This window comes from Eumetopias jubatus, unplaced genomic scaffold (genome assembly GCF_037043125.1).
Source record: "Eumetopias jubatus isolate StellerSeaLion01/CBP00866 unplaced genomic scaffold, mEumJub1_p1.0 scaffold_14, whole genome shotgun sequence".
NCBI lineage: Eukaryota > Metazoa > Chordata > Mammalia > Carnivora > Otariidae > Eumetopias > Eumetopias jubatus.
Genome location: NW_028274820.1, coordinates 23,972,508 through 23,993,420, shown reverse-complemented (window position 1 = coordinate 23,993,420; position 20,913 = coordinate 23,972,508). Strand labels below are relative to the sequence as shown.

General features: G+C 35.9%; 1 protein-coding gene across 3 annotated transcripts in view; it reads right to left on the bottom strand.

Annotated features, from left to right (window-relative positions):
* PHTF2 (putative homeodomain transcription factor 2) overlaps positions 1-20,913 on the bottom strand; it is a 112,352-nt gene that overhangs the window by 58,939 nt on the left and 32,500 nt on the right. Inside the window, exon 2 of one of the 3 annotated variants that reach the window (XM_088018614.1) lies at positions 10,647-10,812. The exons of the other annotated variants lie outside the window; for them this stretch is intronic. Coding sequence (XP_087874740.1) covers positions 10,647-10,658 — 12 coding nt within the window. The 5' untranslated portion in view covers positions 10,659-10,812. The remainder of the gene's footprint in view (positions 1-10,646; positions 10,813-20,913) is intronic. 3 annotated transcript variants of the gene reach the window in all.

The window sequence follows — 20,913 nt, the reverse complement described above, 5'->3', positions numbered from 1 at the left end:
GTCAACACCCAAAACCTAATTTGCCCGGACACCTAAACTATGTAACTTTCATTCTCACAAGTTTGATAAAAAAGAGAAATTGAAGTGTGGAACATATAATAAAATTAAAGTTACTGAACAAAACAGTGACTCTGAGAATAAAATATCCAATGAAAGGAAACATATCTATAACCCCCCAAATGATGCTGTCACAGCGGACATTCTGAAATCAGACCTAGTACTTCTGTTCATATCACTAAAATATACTAAAGAAACTATTAGGGTCACTCAGAACTATTAGAATTATTGATTAACCTTGAGATAAATCTCTACCTAGCATTAGTAGAAACTAATTCTTCTGACAATTTTTAAACTTTTAATTTCAAAGTATAGCTCTCAAAGTTTATCAAATAGGTTTTCACTGTTATTTGCTCATAACTACTGCCTTTCAAACAGATTTCTCTACTGAATGCCTGGCAATATCTCTGAGTCCTTAAAACTGCTCCTGAAGAGCCTTGCTTCTAACCTATTATCTTGAAAGCAATTCCCCTTACTTCTCCATTTATATGCTCTCCTATTCTATTCTCTTGTTTCTTCACAATGTCCTATGTTAATCAACACACTGCGCAATGTTTGTGACCACCCATCATGTGCGTGCACACGCACCCCCTCCCCCCAGACCTACAGAAGTCAGACACTCAGGTGACTTTAACGATGAGGAACAAATGAGGAAGTTGAATCATTTAATTTTATGATATGAAGTATGAACAAGGATGACGTCAAAAAGGTGTGGTCTGAGGACATGGCAAGAGCCAGTAACTCTTTTGAATGTACAACAACTACCAAATTATTTTACCAAATCTTTAATTCTTCTGAATCAGTCTTTTCTTAGAACTCTAAAAAACATGAAAAGCCAAATCACAGAAGTCTCTTAATCCAACCATTAAAATATTCCTCTACAATTCTAGAGTTATTTGGGGGTAGGGGAGGACATGGATAAATATTAAAAGAAGTCTAAATCATGAAATAAACATGAATAATTATAAGCAAAAAGTTTCTTTGTAACCTTTTTGCTTCAACTGTCCTTTATTTCTTCTATTAGTTATTAGCAGAATCATATAATCAAATATGTTAACTACAGAAAAGAAAAGCTGCTTGAGAAAAAAATACAAAATTTTAAAAAGATTAAAATCCTTTTTTGGGGGGGAGGATACAACTTTTCAAGAATGAAAACAGATTTCTAGAATCCAATCAGTTTTAAAATACATTATCAAGCTAGCCTCTGACATTCAGACAGAAACACCGAAGTCTGAAAATATATTATTATCTGCAGATACTAAAATCTAGGTAATCAGCAAAGATTCCATTAATTGTAAGTAATAATAGTTAAAGCCACTTAAAAATTTTCCCACATATTCTGTCAATTTATGCTTCATCTGGAATCACACCCTTTCCTGCATTAACCCTAAGAATAGTGTATTACAGGTCACATACATATAATCAAATCATGAATCATGACCAAGTTCGTATTGCCTAGGGAAAACCAGTTAATGATACAGTAAAAACACTGACTCAAGTGTGGAAAAAAAGTCTTGAAGAGTGTTCTTTAATTCAACAAAAGAAATGATTACGGTAGAACCTGCCTCTAAAAAGTTACAAATCCAAAGAAAAATATTCAGAGAATTAGTTATAATTCAAAGCAGAATCAAGTAAGCAGTACTGTACTATTCATAAGTGAGAGATGGTCTGAAAAACAGCAGTATTTGTGATGTAAAGGATACAAGAATAGGAAACTTACTGAATATGTGGGCATGGGACAAAGAGACGACAATTTCTGGCTTAAGTACCTAGGATGCACTGGTATCATTCACCATGACAGAATAAAAACAGATTTGAGAAAAAAGGCTCTTGGAGCTATAAGCCAGCTAGGAATCAAGGCTAGAGTCAGAGAGTTGGGAAGGTATAAAAACTGGAACTTAGCAGCAAAAACTAGGTGTTTGGTGCGTTTAATGATAATCTAGGGAAGTAGAATAGCTTCAGGAGATCAAGAACAACATATTAAGAAAGATAAATATCACCTGGAGGGGAGATGTATCAAAGTCAGGTGAGGAGACTTAGAAAAATTTCTCAGACAGGAAGGAAGAAAAGTGGAGGAAAGAAAAGCCAAAGGAGGAAAGAGTTTCAAGAAAAAAGGTAAAATAAGAAGAGCTGAAAATATTGAAACGCTCTGAGGCGGTTAGGTAGGTAGTTCATATCAAATAATCTTGATCTCATTTAAATAGGCAAAGTCATTAGCCAAAATTTGGAAGCCTGGAGTTTGGAGCATGGGGGACAATAAAAAACGTTAAGAAGCAACCATTCAGAGAGAAGCATAGTGTCAACTAGAGGGTTAGATTAGGGATACCATGAAGAGCAGACACGGCTGAGTTGGTATTAGAAGGAGTCTACTGGGTGATATTTGTATTTTTCCTTTTACCACCAAGATCAGGATCAGGAGGGGAAGAATCAAATACATGCATGCACACCCTGCCACCAAATACCTACAGTATGTCAGGCATGATGCTATGCACCTGGCAAGACCCCTCAGTAAAACTTCCATTTTCCCTTGCCCTTTCCCCTGCCTTGCCTAAACAATTCAGTGCTAAAGTCATTAAATAGGGCAGGAACCATGGGGGCCCCAAGCAGAATGTGAGAGTGTCTGACACATGGGTGGGCTAGGTGTGAGGTATCAGCCCAAGTAGGGTATAAAGGGGGGCTTCATGGGTTATGGGGACTTAAAGCCTGAGCAGGGTGAGAAAGGTGACCACATTTTGGGGTAACCCAGCACAGACAGGTCGTTAAAACCTATGCACAGTGAGAAGAACATTCAACTGGAGAATATCTTAATATGGGTGTCAGAGCCCAAGAAAGATGAAGAGGTCTAGAATAAAAAGGCTGAATGAGATGAAAAGGGTATCCAGATACAGAATGGGATAGCAGCTGAGATGGGAGACTGGTTACATATGTGGAGATTAAGGTCTTGATAGCCTGAAAATGTTCACTCCTGTTTATTCAGAAATCTCTATCTATAAAGCTATTAAAGAAATAAAAGATTAGTTCAATGACATGAATGCTATATATAAACAGGGGAAGGGTTTAAAAAATTATGGCATATTTATACAATAAAATATGCTCATTAAAATTATGTTTTAAAAGGATATTCAGTGACGTGAGAAAATACTTTTGGTATGTTACATGAAAACAGGATAACAGAAAAACTAAATACATTAGGATCCTAATTTTGTTTGGGAAAATTCACAAGGTTAACAGTAGGGCAACTGTGTGATTTTATATTTACCTGCATTTTTCACTTTTCCTATGATAGACATTTATTACTTTTTTTAAAGATTTACTTATCTGAGAGAGAAAGAGAGAGAGAAGGGGGGAGGGGCAACGGGAGAGGGGAGAGGAGAATTCTAAGCAGACTTCCTGCTGAGAGCAGAGCCTAATGCAGGGCTCAATCCCAGGGACCATGAGATCATGACCAAGCTGAAACCAAGAGTCAGACGCTTAACTGACTGCACTACCCAGGTGCCCAACATGTATTACTTTTAAATCATGATAAAACACCATTTTAAAAATCAAGAGAAAATGAAAGCTAATAATCACAGTAATATCAAATGTTAGGTATTGGGCTTTCGAATACATTTTCTCATGGAAAAGTACTGTGAGGGGGGCAGTCATTAAGAAAGCAATTGCCACTGCACAAAATCAATTCAATTAAGTATCATTATGAAAATAAATAAGGTTTTTCCTATGAGTTATAGAATGGAAATTTCAGCCAAGAAGATATACCTTAATTAAAAAAAAGTTCTACCTTAATAACAAAACTGTCAAAGTCTACTACATAAAAGGGCAGATAGATACCTACATCCTAGGATATAAGGGGGGGGGGATGAGTTAAAGAACCAAGATGCTAAAATATATACCGAGTGTCCCAGAAAACAAAAACATTTCAAATGGAACTTTAGTGGCAGAAGGGTAACTTAAACTGCATTAGGTGGTAATGGAAGGAATTCAAATGGTTCACACAGGAAATGGGGGAATGGAGGGAAGGGAGCCCAGTAAACGGCTACATGGTGGAACTGGGAGAACTCCAAGTTCTGGAAGCCAAGGAGAGAAGGCCATCATTAGCTTTTTGGCCCTTAGAGTAACCATCAGGGACTGGCCATATGAGAAAAAGAAGCAGCCATGGACTGTCTCATCTGACTCCTGTTCTCTACTTCCCCTCAGTTCCCAAGAGATTAAAAAGATTAACCTTCAGAGCTATTTACTCGATAACAGTGTGATTTCAGGAGTCCCTCAATAACCCTCAAAAGCCAAGCCCCCATCTTTAATAAGAACATAACCTTTGATTTAAGATTAAAAAGCAAGTACCTAATTGATTCAATACCTGCCTCTCGTTTATACTTAAGTAGAATCATTAAATCACTAAGCATGAAGAACTGAGGGCCTGCTACACGGTGAGGGGTGCTGCCAAGGACCAGGTCTGTGCTATTTGATCCTGCGCACACCCCTCCTCCACAGGGATCCAAAGCTAGACAGCTGACTCACACTGAGCCAATCAGATTCTCTCCCCATTCCAAATGTCAGATGAACAAGAGAAACAGAGATGGATGGCTAACAGAGGAGAATAAAATTAAACAACAAGGCCCTACAGACAAGTTTCTAGAAAATCTGCTGCTAAGAGGCCCAACACAGACCTGGTTTGCCTTTCCTTCCCAGGTGTTGGCTATGGCTGTTGGCTCAGTTGACGTGTGTAGTGAAAAGTAGAAGCAGAACACAGCGATGTTTTTTCCTGGCCCAACTTTAATGAGAACATTGCTGTTAATGCAAACCAACACCACTCTGCATAATTTAAGAAGATTGTTTATTTTCCAACTTGCTGGTACATGGCAGTACATTCTCAGTGGATTTATTAATCAAGGTACTGCCCAATTAATAACCTTTCCCAAGAAGTCAAAGATATTATCTTGGCAAAGATAATTTAACTTCTCCTTTTCCACTTAACCTAAACCGGCATCATGAATTGTGAAGAACACTGCTAATGAGGAAAAAAAGATCCTTAGTGGCTTTTATTAATCATATGAAATAATTCAAATGTGCCTTACTTCATGAATTAAACAGAGGGTCAAAACATATTATCCAGGGTAAATACTAAAGTTCTATTTAATAAATTTATAACATTAATCCCCAGGTTTTAAAGTTTTTATGGCCAAACCCTTAAAACATTACTTAATAATTATTTGAATTTTTCAGTAAATATTATCTCAACAATTCATTTATTAAATAAAAATTTAATTTTATTAAAAATAGTTAAAATAAATTATTAAACCATTTAAAATGGCTTTTTAAAAGCTATTTATTACTTAAAATAAACAGCTTAGTTAGAAAAAATTAAGGTTTCACTTCTTTAGTTTCTAAATCGTCAAAACTTAATGAAACACCAAACTATTTTCCAACAGTGCTGTTCATATTTTATATATCAAATTTAATGGGGGAAAAAAACCCCTAAAAAACATGAACTTCATCTTCCCACCTAGTCTAAGAAAAGGCTTCCACCAACAACAGAAGTCATAATTCACTTAGCTGAACAAGCATTTATGAAAATTAATTTACTCAGTTAAGTAACACTGACAAAAACCAAGCTAGTCAGTATATGTACAAACTTCCAATAGACTAGTCAAGTACATTCAAACTAAAACAATAGTGCTATCAACAATAATTGCTGCTTCGTTTATTGAACATTCCCTGTCCCTCACGGGCTGCAGTGCAGGCAGGGAACAAGACACAAAAGGCACATTTAATGCCATCACCCACAACCATCTGAGAGCCCACAGCCAGGGGAGAAGAAATAGGCCAGGTTTGGACATAACATTGGGAATGGAATCATTCACTATCAGTTAAAGAGTGTAGATTCTGTAGCCCATTGTAGCTGGGTTTAAATTCTGGCTCTATCATGCATTCTCTGTGTGGCGGTAAGGAAACTATTAGAATTCTCTGAATCTTAGTTTCCTTAGTTATACACAATCAGGATGATGGCAGGAATGCCTATTTCATAGGGTTGTTGTGATGATTACATGCATGTAAAGTACTTGGGAAAGTGGGTGGCACACAGTAAGTGCTCAATAAATGTCACCTGTTGTTATTTATTCACCCAGTACAACAATCATGACAGAGGAAGCTCTGGGCCAACTACTTTACTTACACAATGTCATTTAAACCTCGTAACACTCCCTGACATTGACAGTGTTATTCCAACTTTGAAGAAAACTGAACAGATCTAGAGAAGTTCTATAACTTGCCCAAAGTCACAAGACAGCAAATGACAGAACCAGATTCAAACAAAAGATGTCTGGCCCCAAGGACCTTGATTTTTTGTTTACCTGATTGATTTCTAAGTTATTAAGACTCACAGAGTATCTGTGTGAGGTACAAACACAAACCGTATCAAATGAAAGAGAATGTTTATTTTAAAAGCGCTCAGACGCTATGCTAGAACTTTCTCACAAACTATTCATAAACCAACATTTTCACTATTTTATTTTATTTTTTGTATTAATATTTATTTTTTTCTCATATACATCCTTCTCTGTCTCTAGAATGTGAACTCCTAGAGGTGTGCAAATCATCCGTCCAGTTTTGTATTCCTAGCACTTAAGATCAACGCATGGTAGGTTTTCAAAAAATGACTGCTGAGGGAATTAACATGATTATTATTACATTTTAAAGATGAAGAAATGGAGTCTCAGAGAGATTGAAACAACTTGCCCATGGTCAAACAGCTTTTAAGATACAGAATCTCTCACATCTCCAGGCACAGATGCCCATAGGCTGGCTTTCCATCACACAGTGTTACCTTTCTAAGATAAATCTTAACTGTCTTTTGTCAAAATAATAGCAGTCTGTAGCAACTGCTATGTCTTAGCAGCAGAAACCATTTCAAACTATTTGTTTAGAAAAGAATTAAGCAAACATACCACCTATTTCAGATATATCCATTCTTTCACTTGCCGAGATTTGTTTTTAATCACATGCCCAAGAATAGCTATCATTTTTTCTTTGTATTCAGGATTATAATTAAAAGTCCAACTTTATTACTTCCTGTGCATTGAAGAGGCTAAGGACCATCCTAGAAGAGTGGGGAAGGTCCCCACCAAGGCACTTCAGGTGACTGAGGGGAAAAAAAAAAAGTAAACATCTCCTTAAAATTAATGGGTATATTTATAATGTCCTCTCAACTGTACTGTTTAACTGTAACAGGGACTGGGCATGATTTAACCCCAAAATGTAACTTGTTTTAAAGTTCTGCCCAACTTGTAAATTCCTTAAACAGGGTTTCATCAGTCTAATAAAACCAAGAGGAAAATTCCAATAATGTCTTAATGCATCAAACTGTAGATTAAATATTTACTTTACTACACCTTTTACTACCCAACCTAAGAAGATGAAAAAAATGAAAATATTTTTTGCCAAGTGACATCTATTATTTGATATTTTTTCTTAGATATACCAAAAAGGGGAAAGAAAATTCCATGACTACTTCATCAATTGGAAAATGAAGCAATATTTAATGATAATAGGTAAGATCAAAACAAAAACAAAACAAAAAAAACCGCACAAAACCGCTACAAATCAACTAGTCAATGGCAGAGCTAAAGTAGGAAATGATCAGTAATATGCCAACCAAGATTATTGTTTTTGTGACAAGTATTTATTCTCTTTTCCTTTTGATTTTACCTGAAGAGACCTAAATTTTAAATCACAATTCAAAGACTTTATTTCACAGGATGGAGTAGGAATCTTCTGGGAAACCAATATTTCATATGGCAGACAATCACGCCACTTTAAGTCTCTTCCAGCATTTCTAAAGCTACAGTAATTTCAAACTAAAATTATAATACCCAAAATAAACAATCAATGAAAAGAAATAGCTATGCAAATTAACCTATGAGACACTATTTCATACCTACTAAAGTGGCTATAACCAAAAGGCAGACAATAATATATTGTCAAGGACATGGAGAAACTGAAATCCTCATACATTGCCTGTGGGAATGTAAAATGATGCAGCCACTCTGGAAAAACAGTTTGACAGTTATGACCTGGTAATTCCACCCCTACTTACCTACCCAAGAGAAATGAAAATATATGTCCATCCAAAAATCTGTACATAAATGCTTATACCTGCATTATTCATAATAGTCAAAAACTAGAAACAATCCAAATGTCCATCAATTGTGAATAAACAAAATGTGGCACAATGGGATTCTACACTACAATTAAAAAAAATGAAGTACTCAAACATGCTACATCTGAGGAGCATGGAGCCTGACGCAGGGCTAGATCTCACAGTGAGATCACGACCTGACCCAAAACCAAGAGTTGGATGCTTACCCTGGCACCCCAGTAAAAATTACTGAATTGAATACTTAAAACAAGTGAATTTTATGGCACTTATTTGTACATTAATAGAGCTGTTTTATAAAAAAAAGGAGTACCTATATTTCTGTAAAATTTCTTCAAATAAAAATAACATGAGGGAAATACACACACACACACACACATACACACACGACACTAGATCCTAGAGGAATTGAAATAAAAACATTTTTCCATCAAGTTTTGACTCGTGGCAGGCTTTTCATCTCTATATCCAGAAGACTGCTTCTGCTTTTTTTTTTTTTGGTGCATATGCTAGATTATTATTAATTAATTTTAATACTGGCTTAACATTAACTTGCATATTAGTAAGATCTACTTCCCAAGGGATCTGAGATATTTAAACATTATGTAGTGTAAATTACTGCAACTGAGAAAATAAATATTAACATAAAGTAATTGTAAGGGTGTCTGGCTGGCTCAGTTGGAGGAGTCTGCGATCTTGATCTCAGGGTTGTGAGTTCAAGCCCCACATTAGGTATAGAGATTACTAAAAATAAATAAACTTTAAAATGGCTGCATTTGCAAACAGTTCTATTTTTTTAAAGATTTTATTTATTCATTTGAGAGAGAGGGAGAGGATGGAAGGAGAGTGAGAGGGAGGAGACTCCCCCTGATGGGCAAGGAGCCAGATGCAGAACTCGATCCCAGAACCCTGAGATCATGACCTGAGCCGAAGGCAGAGGCTTAACCGACTGAGCCAACCAGGCACCCCTCTATTTTTCTTAAGTAGGCTCCATGCCCAGCATGAAGTCCAATACGGGGCTTGAACTCACAACCCTGATATCAAGACTTGAGCTGAAATCAAGAGTCAGATGCTTACCCGACTGCACCATGCAGGCGCCCCACAATGGTTTGCATTTCTGTGCAGTTATTTTTGCTTGAGATTACATAAATGAGGATTTTCCTCATAGGAATTTCTAATATATGCCACCCAAGTGAATAAAAAAAGGAGTCTTGTGCTAATTTGTATCATACAAGACATCAACCAAGGATACTGTACATATCAGACTTAATATTTAACTCCATTTCGATTTGATTTTAAAAATCTAACAATATCAAACTATAGTCTGTTGACACCACAGGATTTGCTTTCAGGAAAAAATCCTTCTATACCTAGAAAGGAAAGCAATTTTTTAAAAGATGGAACTTAGTCCTACTACATGACCAACTTAAAACATTACCCTCTTTACAAAAAGAAATTAAATCAGAAAATCTATATTCACTCTAAAATAATTTGTTTTATTGTTTCTTTTTAAAAGCAAGAGAACTAATTAGTAGTAAGGACACCAAATTAAATTCCAGCCTCACCACTTATTAACTCAATGACTTCAGTTAAATTACTTTGACTTCTCTGGGTTTTCTCATTTATTATAGTACAGAGAGATTTCTGAAGAAATATCCCGATTCTCAGAAATCTCTCCCCAAACTTTTCCCCTCGAGAAATCATAAAACAACATCATGTTTATCAGGAGTTTTGAGAAATAATATGTATAAAAATTATGGGTAACTTGAAAATAAAAGTAAAAAAGTGTTGGTATTGGGAAATATTCATTGAAAACAAATAACTTTTACACCACCCAAGATGGCAATAAGAGCTTATCTATCTCTAAAATAAACATGGACTTGGCGCCTGGGTGGCTCAGATGGTTAAGTGTCTGTTTTCGGCCGAGGTCATGATCCCAGGGTCCTGGGATAGAGTTCCACATCGGGCTCCCTGCTCAGCAGGGAGCCTGCTTCTCTCTGCCTCTGCACCTCTCTCTCTCCCTGTGTTTCATAAATAAATAAATAAAATCTTTTTTAAAAAATTAAAAAATAAGTAAGTAAATAAATAAAAATAAAATAAAATAACCATGGACTGACTGGGACCCAGCCTGAATGGAAGGCCCCAACCCTGGTTGATGAAAGATAATAGGGTCTCTGGTTTCCAGTCCCTTGTCAGTCAAGGCAATTAATATTGATAATAACAATAATAATAAAGAGTTAGCATTTATTATTTATGAAACACCAGACACATGTTCCATGTACTAACTCATTTAATCCTCATAACTCTATGAAGCAGATATTATAGTATCCCTATTACATAGTTACAAAAACTTAAATTATACAAAGTTAAACATAAGCAGCACAATACAGGAATTCAAATCCAGGTGACTGGCTCCACAACTGAGCCAGTAGTTACCTACCAGTATTTTCATTCACATCCTTACACAAAACCCACTTATGTTCTCTTGCCTTGACTCTGATCACTAAGGCGCCTGTGAAGAGTGGCATTTAACCCCTAACTACTGTCAGATACTTCTGTCTCTCTTGTTTCTCCGATTGCCTTGCCAGGAGGGAAGCTATCAGACCCTGTTAAAAAAGCAAAACACAAAACTTCACAAAGTCCAACTTATTCAGCCTAAAAATGCGTAAAATAGTTAATATTAATCATAGGGTAACTATGAGGATTCAATGTGCTAATACACACTGAGCAAACAACAGTAACAGACACATAAGAGCTCAATAAAAGTTAGCTATTATGTCATTTGGATGAATTACCCAATGCTTCCTTTTCCCTCATACTGAAGCATGAGACAAGGAAGGAACACATAAGCTTTATTTACATTCTTTCAATATTTATCATAGGATATACTCTGGTTTATTATTTTCAAACATAACCCTGACTAAACCATGTATACATAATACCAATCAAGATGACAGTACCTTCCTTGTTTACATATTTCTAACAGTTGTACTATAAATAGCATAAAAATGTGTATCATATTTTTAAGTCAATTTCAATGCCAAGAGTATTAATATATATTGTTTATGTAAGTACATTTGTATTTTAGAAAATACCTAACATTACTGCTGTTCAATCATCTAAAATAAAAAATGAGACCATGAAACAGATCTAAATTATTCAAAATCACATTAATTTGTTTGGCTTCCTTCCATTTATCTATATAGGATAACATTAAAATGGAGAAAAAATTTAAGATAAATTGCTTCTGGGTGCTTAGTCCAGATGCCTCAGAATAAGAATCTAAGGGAGTTGGACCACCATCATCATTGGTCAAGAAAAGGTATGCTGTGGGGTGCCTGGGAGGCTCAGTTGGTTGGGGGGCCGACTCTTCATTTTGGCTCAGGTCATGATCTCAGGGTCCCTAGGTGGAGCCCCGCATTGGGCTCCGTGCTCAGTCGGGAATCTGCTTGAGCGATTCTCTCCCTCTCCCTCTGCCGCTCCTCCCTGCCCCATGTGCATGTGCACGCTCTCTCAAATCAATCAATCGATCGATCAATCAATCTTAAAAAACAAACCTCAAGTATCTCTACAGAAGTTACACCTTTATTCTTTAGTATAGAGATTTAGGAAAAACTCTGCAGAGGAAGAAGTAAAATATTCACTTACAGTATTTGTTAAATTTATAATGAACTATTTATCTTGGCACTAAGACTGTACAAAAGTACCAATTTTTGTCAAGTGTTTTGTAAAGGATTTGCAGTCTTACGCTGTATAGGCCAGTATTAACTTCTTATATTGATAAGACAACTGAGATTTTAAGAAGTGTCAGAAAGTTCTACACTTAGTATTTGGGGGCAGAAACCCAAGTTCTGACTTACAACTCCATGCCCTTTCCACTCCACCACATTCTTTGATGTAACTTGGCCAGCATTTTCCTAAGTATGTTCCACAAACACTTAGGGGAAAAAAACTAAGTCCAGTAAATTGAGAAATGATATCTTCCCTGTCTGCCTCTTCGGCAGTAAGAAACACTACACATATTTGCATAATAAAATCCTGTAATCAAAAACTTGTTTATCTTTGTCTAGCTCAGTATCTCCCAAACTTTTTGACAACAAAATTCCTCTATTCTACTAACACCTGTTAACATTATGCAGTACACACTTTGGGAAATGTTGCTATAGGCTAAAGCATTACGTTTATTAGCACTTAATGTAACAGATATAGCATAGGGACTATTTCACTACTATTACTACTAAATAAATTAAGTTACTTGAATAACTTGACTAAGTGTCTAGCTTGGTGCATGGCACCTCCTAGGCACTCAATATAATAATGAAGAACTACATGAACTAAACAGAAGTTTAATATAAGTACCGTCTCCTGACAGCACTGTTATCAAAGCAGTAAACGTTTACCAAGTACCAACTATAAGATAAGGCACCAGAATAATGGAGATACAAAAATAATGATTTCTACCATCACAGATTAGCAGGAAGAAATTAATCATAATGCAAGTTGAGCAGTGATAAACGCCAGAATACACAAAATACCACTGTAACAAAGAGATAGAAGAAAAACTGAATTTATAGAAAAAGAGTTCCCTAAAATTGCTCTTAGATGGAACAGAAAGAATTCAGTTTATAACTCTACCACCAACTCAGCATGTTTATATCTACGATGGTAAAAAGGATCAAAATCTCTCTGTAGCTTTCCCTGTATCTATGCAGAAAGGATTGCTCCCATTTCAAATTTGTTTCTTCAAAGGAACACCAATATGACTAGAGACTCAGAAGCCACCTGAATAGGCTCCTGTGGCAAAAGAGAACAATCTGAGCATCAGCAACTGCAACGGGCTGAATCACATCAAATATCTTTAGGCCAAGAGTTCGCAATGATAATTAAAAAGAAGTAACAGTGTTGATATTTGAAGGATGGTAGGTAACTACCACATTACTTTGTATACTTGTAAAAAGAGAAAGAATCAAGGTAAAAAAAAAAAAAGAGTACTCCACGACTGCCAGGAACAGAGCACATACAACTTCTGTAGAGGAGTACTAGTTTGGGACCTAATCCAGTCTCCATGGGATTATGAAAGATTTCCTTGAGGGAGAAGACTAGCTTTGAGTTTTAAGGATCAATCTGAGTTAGATTAAAAAAGAGAGAGAGAGAGAAAGAGAAAGAAAAAGCAGACATGGGCGTCCCAAGCAGGAAGGCGAAAAACAGCATGGGGAGACCAGAAAGTTGTATATGGTGGAGGACAGAGTTAGTGAATAAAATCTAAAGGCTGGATGAAGCTAGAAAGCTAACTGAAATTAGATTTTTAAAAAATTCCTTAAAGGCCTTGAAGAAACTTGGAGTTTCTACCACATGTGAGAGGAAGTCTTATAAGAGTGTTATTCAGTAGGTAAAGACAAGGTCAAATTTTATTTACGATAAACCACCCTGGTGGTTGTGAGGAGAAAGTATTGAACAACAAGAAGAAAACAAAGAAGAAAGGGAGATCTGAAATGTAAATGTAAATGTAAATCTGAAAAATATTTAGGAGATAAATGCAGTGACAGAACAGTGACTGGAAAAACAAATTTAGATGGAACTTTCTGTGGCTTCCCACAGCACTTTAAAAATAATTCTATTGTAGCATTTACCATAAAGTATAATAGTTATTTGCATTTTGGTTCCCCCATGATGCAGAGTTGTATTAAGATAAGTACTCAGTGCCTGATACAAAGTAGGTCTACCACAAATGTTATTTAAGTATAGAGAGATGCCAATTTTACCAGGACATTATGTTTCTGGGGGGAGAGAGAGAGAGAGAGTGTGTGTGTCTTGGTAATAAAAGTCTTTAATCCTAGAAGTCAAACTGTACTGATAAAACTAAATATTCTGAATTTTCCCTATATGAAGTCAATATAATAAGGCTTCACCTAGCAATTTCCTTAGTTTTCTACCAGGAAATAAAAATAAATCATATAAGAAAGTGCTATAGTATCCATAAAACAGTAAGTAAAAATATATCCTGCTGTCTACTTTTTTTTTTTTTAAAGATTTTATTTATTTATTTGACAGAGAGAGACACAGCGAGAGAGGGAACACAAGCAGGGGGAGTGGGAGAGGGAGAGGCAGGCTTCCCGAGGAGCAGGGAGCCTGATGTGGGGTTCGATCCCAGGACCCTGGGATCATGACCTGAGCCGAAGGCAGACGCTTAACGACTGAGCCACCCAGGTGCCCCTCTACCATTTTGAGATTGGAAAAATAAGACCTCATCTTCTCATTTCCTAAAGTTCTAAAAGAATTAAATTTTAATAAGGCCACCTGACTTTCTCTTTATAATACTGTCTTTTACCTGGTTATAGCCACATACCAACCCATTTCTCCATAAACAAGGTAAACCAGAACTCTTTACCTATATTTCTAATCCCATCATGGGGTAGGGTGGGGAAGACACTAAAGACAGAAAGCAAACTAAAGTAAGATTGCACTTTAAATGAACAAGTATAACACATCCATTTAATAAGGATATTAATTTTAGGCAAAAATTTGAATGAATACAACTTAAATGTTTAAGTTGTATACTTTCTTCAGCATTTTATTCTTATGAATCAATCCTTGGTACTGAATTAACAGCTTTCATTTGAATAAACTCTTCGGGCCATACGGCAAAGAGCAATTTAGCTTCTAAGTCACTCTGTTAAACAGCATTTATAAATGTTATTCTTTGTGGAACTATAAACATACAGCAGGTTAACATCAGTGTTGTAGACACTCTCAGGCCTTTTCAAAGCCGGTACATTGCCTAATTTTAGGCAGTCAGTGGCAACCTACCAACTTATTTCACCACTATGTCTGTTACCATGGTTAAAGACAAACTGACTGCAAGATATTTGGAATATAATTGGCAAACATTATATCCTTGACTAACATTTCTATTTTAAATCTATTCATCAGAAAATGAAAATGGTTAGAAACTAGTTTTCCAGTATGTCATAAAATATTTTTCTTCCCAACTCCCAAGAGATATACAAAGCTTTATCCATTAAAAACTTCAACTCTAGTCAAGTAACATTGTTTCTTGGATTTTCTCATACCTGTGTAAACAACTACTTTAATTATTAGGCCCTGTTTTTGGCAACTGCTGTAGGCAAATAGATGTTTCCTTTTAATGGAATAATTTACTCCATTTATCCAAAAGAAAAAAAAAGTCATAAACAAATAAGAAAACCACAGCATTTCAAAGAAGTTATGTAGTATGTACAAATTCCTACTTCTGACGTATCAAAGTATTTGCAAAACAAAAACAAAAATCTTCTGTTACCAAATTCTCAGTTTCTAAAGAGGACAAACACAAATAGTAACTATTTAGGTGTCTATGTATTCACGGTGTCTAAACATGGTAAAAAGATACTGCAAAAACTTTAAAAATTGATAAAGAATTTTCTACTGAAAGTGTTTTTCTAAAACCAGTACTTTTATACTCAGGAGTACTGAATATAGGTCCCTTTGGAGTCTGTAAACATAACTGGGTAGCAACCCAGAAGGACACTGCTAGGGAACAGTGCAAGGTATTTTTTTTTTCTATTTTTTTCCATTTTCTTTACCCATGAGAGTTGAATTGGCTATCTCAATTAAGTATAGGTTCTGCTCATTCAAAAACTGAAATTCTATAACTCAGCTGGCAAGATCTCTAGACTAGATTTAAAAAACAAAACAAAACCTTGTTCCCGTATCTCTCAGTGTCCTCACCTGTAAACTCAAAATACTAGAATGGTTACTTTTTAAGGTCTTTTCCCTCTCTACATTTCTGATTCCTTGGTAAGAAGTTAGATTCTAGCACAAAGCAACCTCAGGTCTGGCCTCAGGTGAACGGAAGGAAGGAAGGAAGGAAGGAAGGAAGGAAGGAAGGAAGGAAGGAAGGAGGGAGGGAGGGAGGGAGGGAGGGAAGGAGGGAAGGAGGGAAGGAGGGAAGGAAGGAAGGAAGGAAGGAAGGAAGGAAGGAAGGAAGGAAGGAAGGAAGGAAGGACAGGAGGGAGGGAGGAAGGGAGGAAGGAAGGAAAGAAGGAAATGAAGGTTTCTCAACCATTTAAGGGTATGTCTGAAAAATCCATACACTGGAGTACCTGAATTTTTACCCAAATTGAAATTCCCTTGAGCTTTCCCTCAGGTTTTTGCTTCAGGGCAATGTAATTAATTTACCTACAATTCTACTACATGATTAAACAACAAATGGAGATAAGTCCATAGAAATGAAAATTCACAGCAAAGGAAGAGAGACAAATCACAATGCATTCTACACCAAACTGTAATTAATAAAAACAACCCCTGCTCAGGAAAACATTAGAAAAGGCCATTTCTATTCCATTTGCAGTGAAAGTTAAAGAACTTTTGGAGTCAAAAATAACAAAGTTTGGTCATTTAAAGAAAGATACCCAGAAAATTCACCAAATAGTGCAGTGTGTGTTTGCAAATACTACGTAAAGCTAGGTGGTATTAAACTTAAACTGTATACCTGTCCTTCTCTATATTTAATCTATCCATTCTTTTTTAAAGATTTTATTTATTTATTTGAGAGACAGAGAGAGCACAAGTGGGGGTGGGACAGAGGGAAATGGAGAGGGACAAGCAGACTCCCTGCTGAGTGCAGAGCCTGACAGGGCTGATCCCAGGACCCCAAGATCATGACCCTAGCCAAGTCAGATGCTTAACCAACAAAGCCACCTAGGTGTGCCTAATCTATCCACTTTTTAATGTATCATTTGTTTTGTTCCTTCCCAAAGCACCTCTCTTTGCCATGAAAGAAAATAATGATCTCAAATACATAATGACATAGGCTGAGAAAAAAACTATTTGTGCTAGAAATTAAAGCAAAGGATAAGGGAAAGAGCAATTAAATTCAAGTACAGAATTCTCAAAAATACAAAAAAATTTGATGTTTTTCTATTTTAATAGATACAAAAATGTTCAGTTTAGAAGAACTACTAACCAAAACCTTTAGTTATCCAAATATATTATTAATATCAACACTCCATATTTAATGAAAGAGAACAGAGGGCAGAGGAATTGCTATTCAGCAATATTTATTGAACACATACTATACACCACCAATTTACTTGGTGTTAATATGTTATCTCATTTAATTATCATAGCGATCTTTAAGGATTCTCATCTCAACAATATAGACAAATTAAGCTCAGTAAAGTTAAGAAACTAACTCAAGCTTAGCAAATAAAAATGAAATCAGTTAACCTAAAATCATTCAGGAAAGCCTAATATGTCCTCCAGCACATAATCAGTCTAATGTGTTGTACATATTTAGCCCCAAATACAGAATCCTGAAGCATCAAAGAGATAGAGGATTATTCAAAAGTCTGTAGCAATTACTGGAAAAAATAGAAAAAAATATGTTCTTGTACATTTGATTCAATAAGAGTTTCAATTTTTCAAACTTCATACTTTAACTCAACTGCTATAATTTTATATCTGGAACAATAGATTAATATTAAATACACATTTAAATATTTACTTTTACATACAATATTGTTTGGTTCAAATAGAAACAACTGGTATTTTAAGAGACAGTCAAAAATTTATCAAAAAGTAGATCTGACGACCCTCAAGGACTAGAACACTGAGAAATATACACTGTGGTATAATTTACAAGATTTTGGACTTCTGGCCTCCTGAACTGTGAAAAAAATTAAGGAATCCACGTTTTTAAAGGGAAAGAATATTACTATTATTTATAATAATTAAGACACTAAACCTCATATAATTAGATTAAATAAAGAACATAAGTATCTACGTATTTAATAAGAACTAGATGCAGAAAACTGTGCCTAATTCTACTACAAACTTATTCCTTAACATTTCATATAGGAAGAGCTAAGTAAATCACAACCTTAACTTTTAAGAGTATGAAGACAATATTGAGGATCCTGATCTTCTTTTACTCAGTCCAAAACTGGTGGTCTAGGATACAGCTACACAGAAGGACATAAAGCTACGCATCTCCACACGGAATCTACCCAAACCAATCCAATCATATGCTTTAGACATACTTCCGTAGTGGGGAAAACAGTATCCCACAAAAATTCATGTCTGCCCAGGACCTTGGAATGTTACCTCATTGCAAAATAGGGTCTTTGCAGATGTAATTGGTTAAGGATCTCAAGATGAGATCATCCTGGATTTAGAGTGGAACTAAATCCATTGATTGGTGTCCCTGTAAGAAGAGTGAAGAACGCAATGTGAAGATGGGGGCAGAGACTGGAATGATACATCAGAAAGCCAAGGAACACCAAGGATTGTGTTCACCAGAGAAGCTAGAAGAGACGCATGGGGCAATTTCTCCCTCAAGCCTCCCTATAGAGGGAACCAACCCTGCTGACGCTTTGATTTTGGACTTCTGGCCTCCTGAACTGTGAAAAAAATTAATTTCTGCTGTTTTAAGCAATCCAGTTTGTGGTCCTGTGTTATGAAAGCCCCAGGAACCTTATAAAACTTCTTTTAATATTTTGATATAACCACTAAGTTAAGTCATTTCATTATCATAATAAATGAAACCTAAAAATAGAAATGGAAGCACTATGAAAAATAAATGCTATTTAAATGTGTGGTGGTACTATCATTATCACTGTCATTACTGTTGTTAAATCAACAGATATGTATATATAATACTAATCATCTTAAAAGAAGATGTATACCTCCCCACGTTCACATCAGAAGTCAACTAAAAAAAAATTCTCAAATCAAATAAGGAAATTTTATAGAAGTTTCTTCAGTTCATTTTTCAAAGCAACTTTAGTACAGTCAGTACACCGAGTTTTGGCTTTATTACTAATTCATGACTGTGATCAGGTTATCAGATCTACAGGCATCAGGTTTCTTATCTATAAAGCAAAAAGTTTAACAGAAACTAGATGATCTCTAAAGTCCCAACTACTGTGACTGCTGCACAGCATAGTTTCTTTCTTCCTTGCAAACAAAACTGAAACTCAAATTATTTATGCTTGAAATAGCCAACCTGGGTGCCCTTCAAAAAAGAAGAAAAAAATTAAAAAAAAGAAATTAAGAGAAAAAAAAGGTCTGTTTATGCTTTAATGGCTGTCTTGCCCCTCAAAAAAGAAGAAAAAAAGAAAAAGAAAGAAAATTAAGAGAAATAGCCAACCTGGGAATGGATGAAGGTGGAAAATTAAGAACTTCATGACTAAAATGGGGAGAAAAATCTTAAGTGAAAGGGCAAATATTTTAGTAACTAAACTAAACAATCTATTTCTGGGTAGGACAAGTCTTGTTTTTGGCAAGTAAGTGACATTAAAAAGGAAGAAATGGAAAACATGACTGGTGACTACAGCAAAGACAGCTGGGCTTCATAAATTACACTTAATCATGACTTTACTGTGTGAGTGTTAGACAGCAAACATCAACAAATACCCGCTGTTCTCACACTGGATATTAGAAGCCTGACATTCTAGGTTTTTCATTTACAAGTAAGTGTAAGGATCTTTTTTTAGCCTCATAAGAATTTTTAGAATCCATGAAATAAGTCTGAGGAGCAATTCATCTGATAAGTAAGGGGAATATGAAGTAACAGTAATAGAAATAACTTTCAGGCTTACCCTGTGGAGCACTTGGCTTAATACTTTACATATATCATCAATTAATCCTCAAATAAGTACAAAAAAATAGCATTTATATACATGAAGAAAGTGAAACTCAGAGACATTGAGCAACCTGTCCAAAATCATACTGGCTTCCAAGAACAAGGATTCAAATCTCAGCTTTCCAACCCCAAAACCTATGTTCTTGTTACCCACTAAGATACACTGCCTCGTATAGTGGTCACCCTCAAAGAGGGCAGGTTGTGACTGAAAGGAGCAAGGAAGGCTTTGCAGAACTTATAACATGGTTTCTTGACCTGAGTTCGGTTTCACAAACAGGACAAAAACAGGTGTTCAGTTGGTCAAAATTCATGAAGCTGAAAGCCTAAAATCTGTGTGATCTTCTGAGTATGTTATACCTCAGTAAAATGTGTATATATTGACCTCACTGATATGAGGAATTCTTAATCTCAGGAACAAACTTGAGTGTTACTGGAGTGGTTGGGGGTGGGAGGGATGGGGTGGCTGGGTGATAGACATTGGGGAGGGTATGTGCTACGGTGAGCGCTGTGAATTGTGCAAGACTGTTGAATCACAGATCTGTACTTCTGAAACAAATAACGCAACATATTTTAAGAAAAAAGAAAAAGAAGAAGATAGCAGGAGAGGAAGAATGAAGGGGAGTAAGTCAGAGGGGGAGACGAACCAGGAGAGATGATGGACTCTGAAAAACAAACTGAGGGTTCTAGAGGGGAGGAGGGTAGGGGGATGGGTTAGCCTGGTGATGGGTATTAAAGAGGGCACATTCTGCATGGAGCACTGGGTGTTATGAACAAACAATGAATCATGGAACAGTACACCAAAACAAATGATGTAATATATGGTGATTAACATAACAACAAAAAATTTAAAAAAATGTGTATATATTGCCTCTGCATTAGTCAGAACTCTTTTACAAGTAAAACTCCAACTCACACCAGCATCAACAAAAAGGGAGTCTTTATTGGCTGAATGGCTAAACAACTCAAAGTTCAGGGGTGAAGTGAATGTCAGGATGGAGTGAATCCAGGGACTAGAGCACCATGGTGGCCTGTGGTGTCTCTTTTTTCCCAATTCCTGACCCACTCT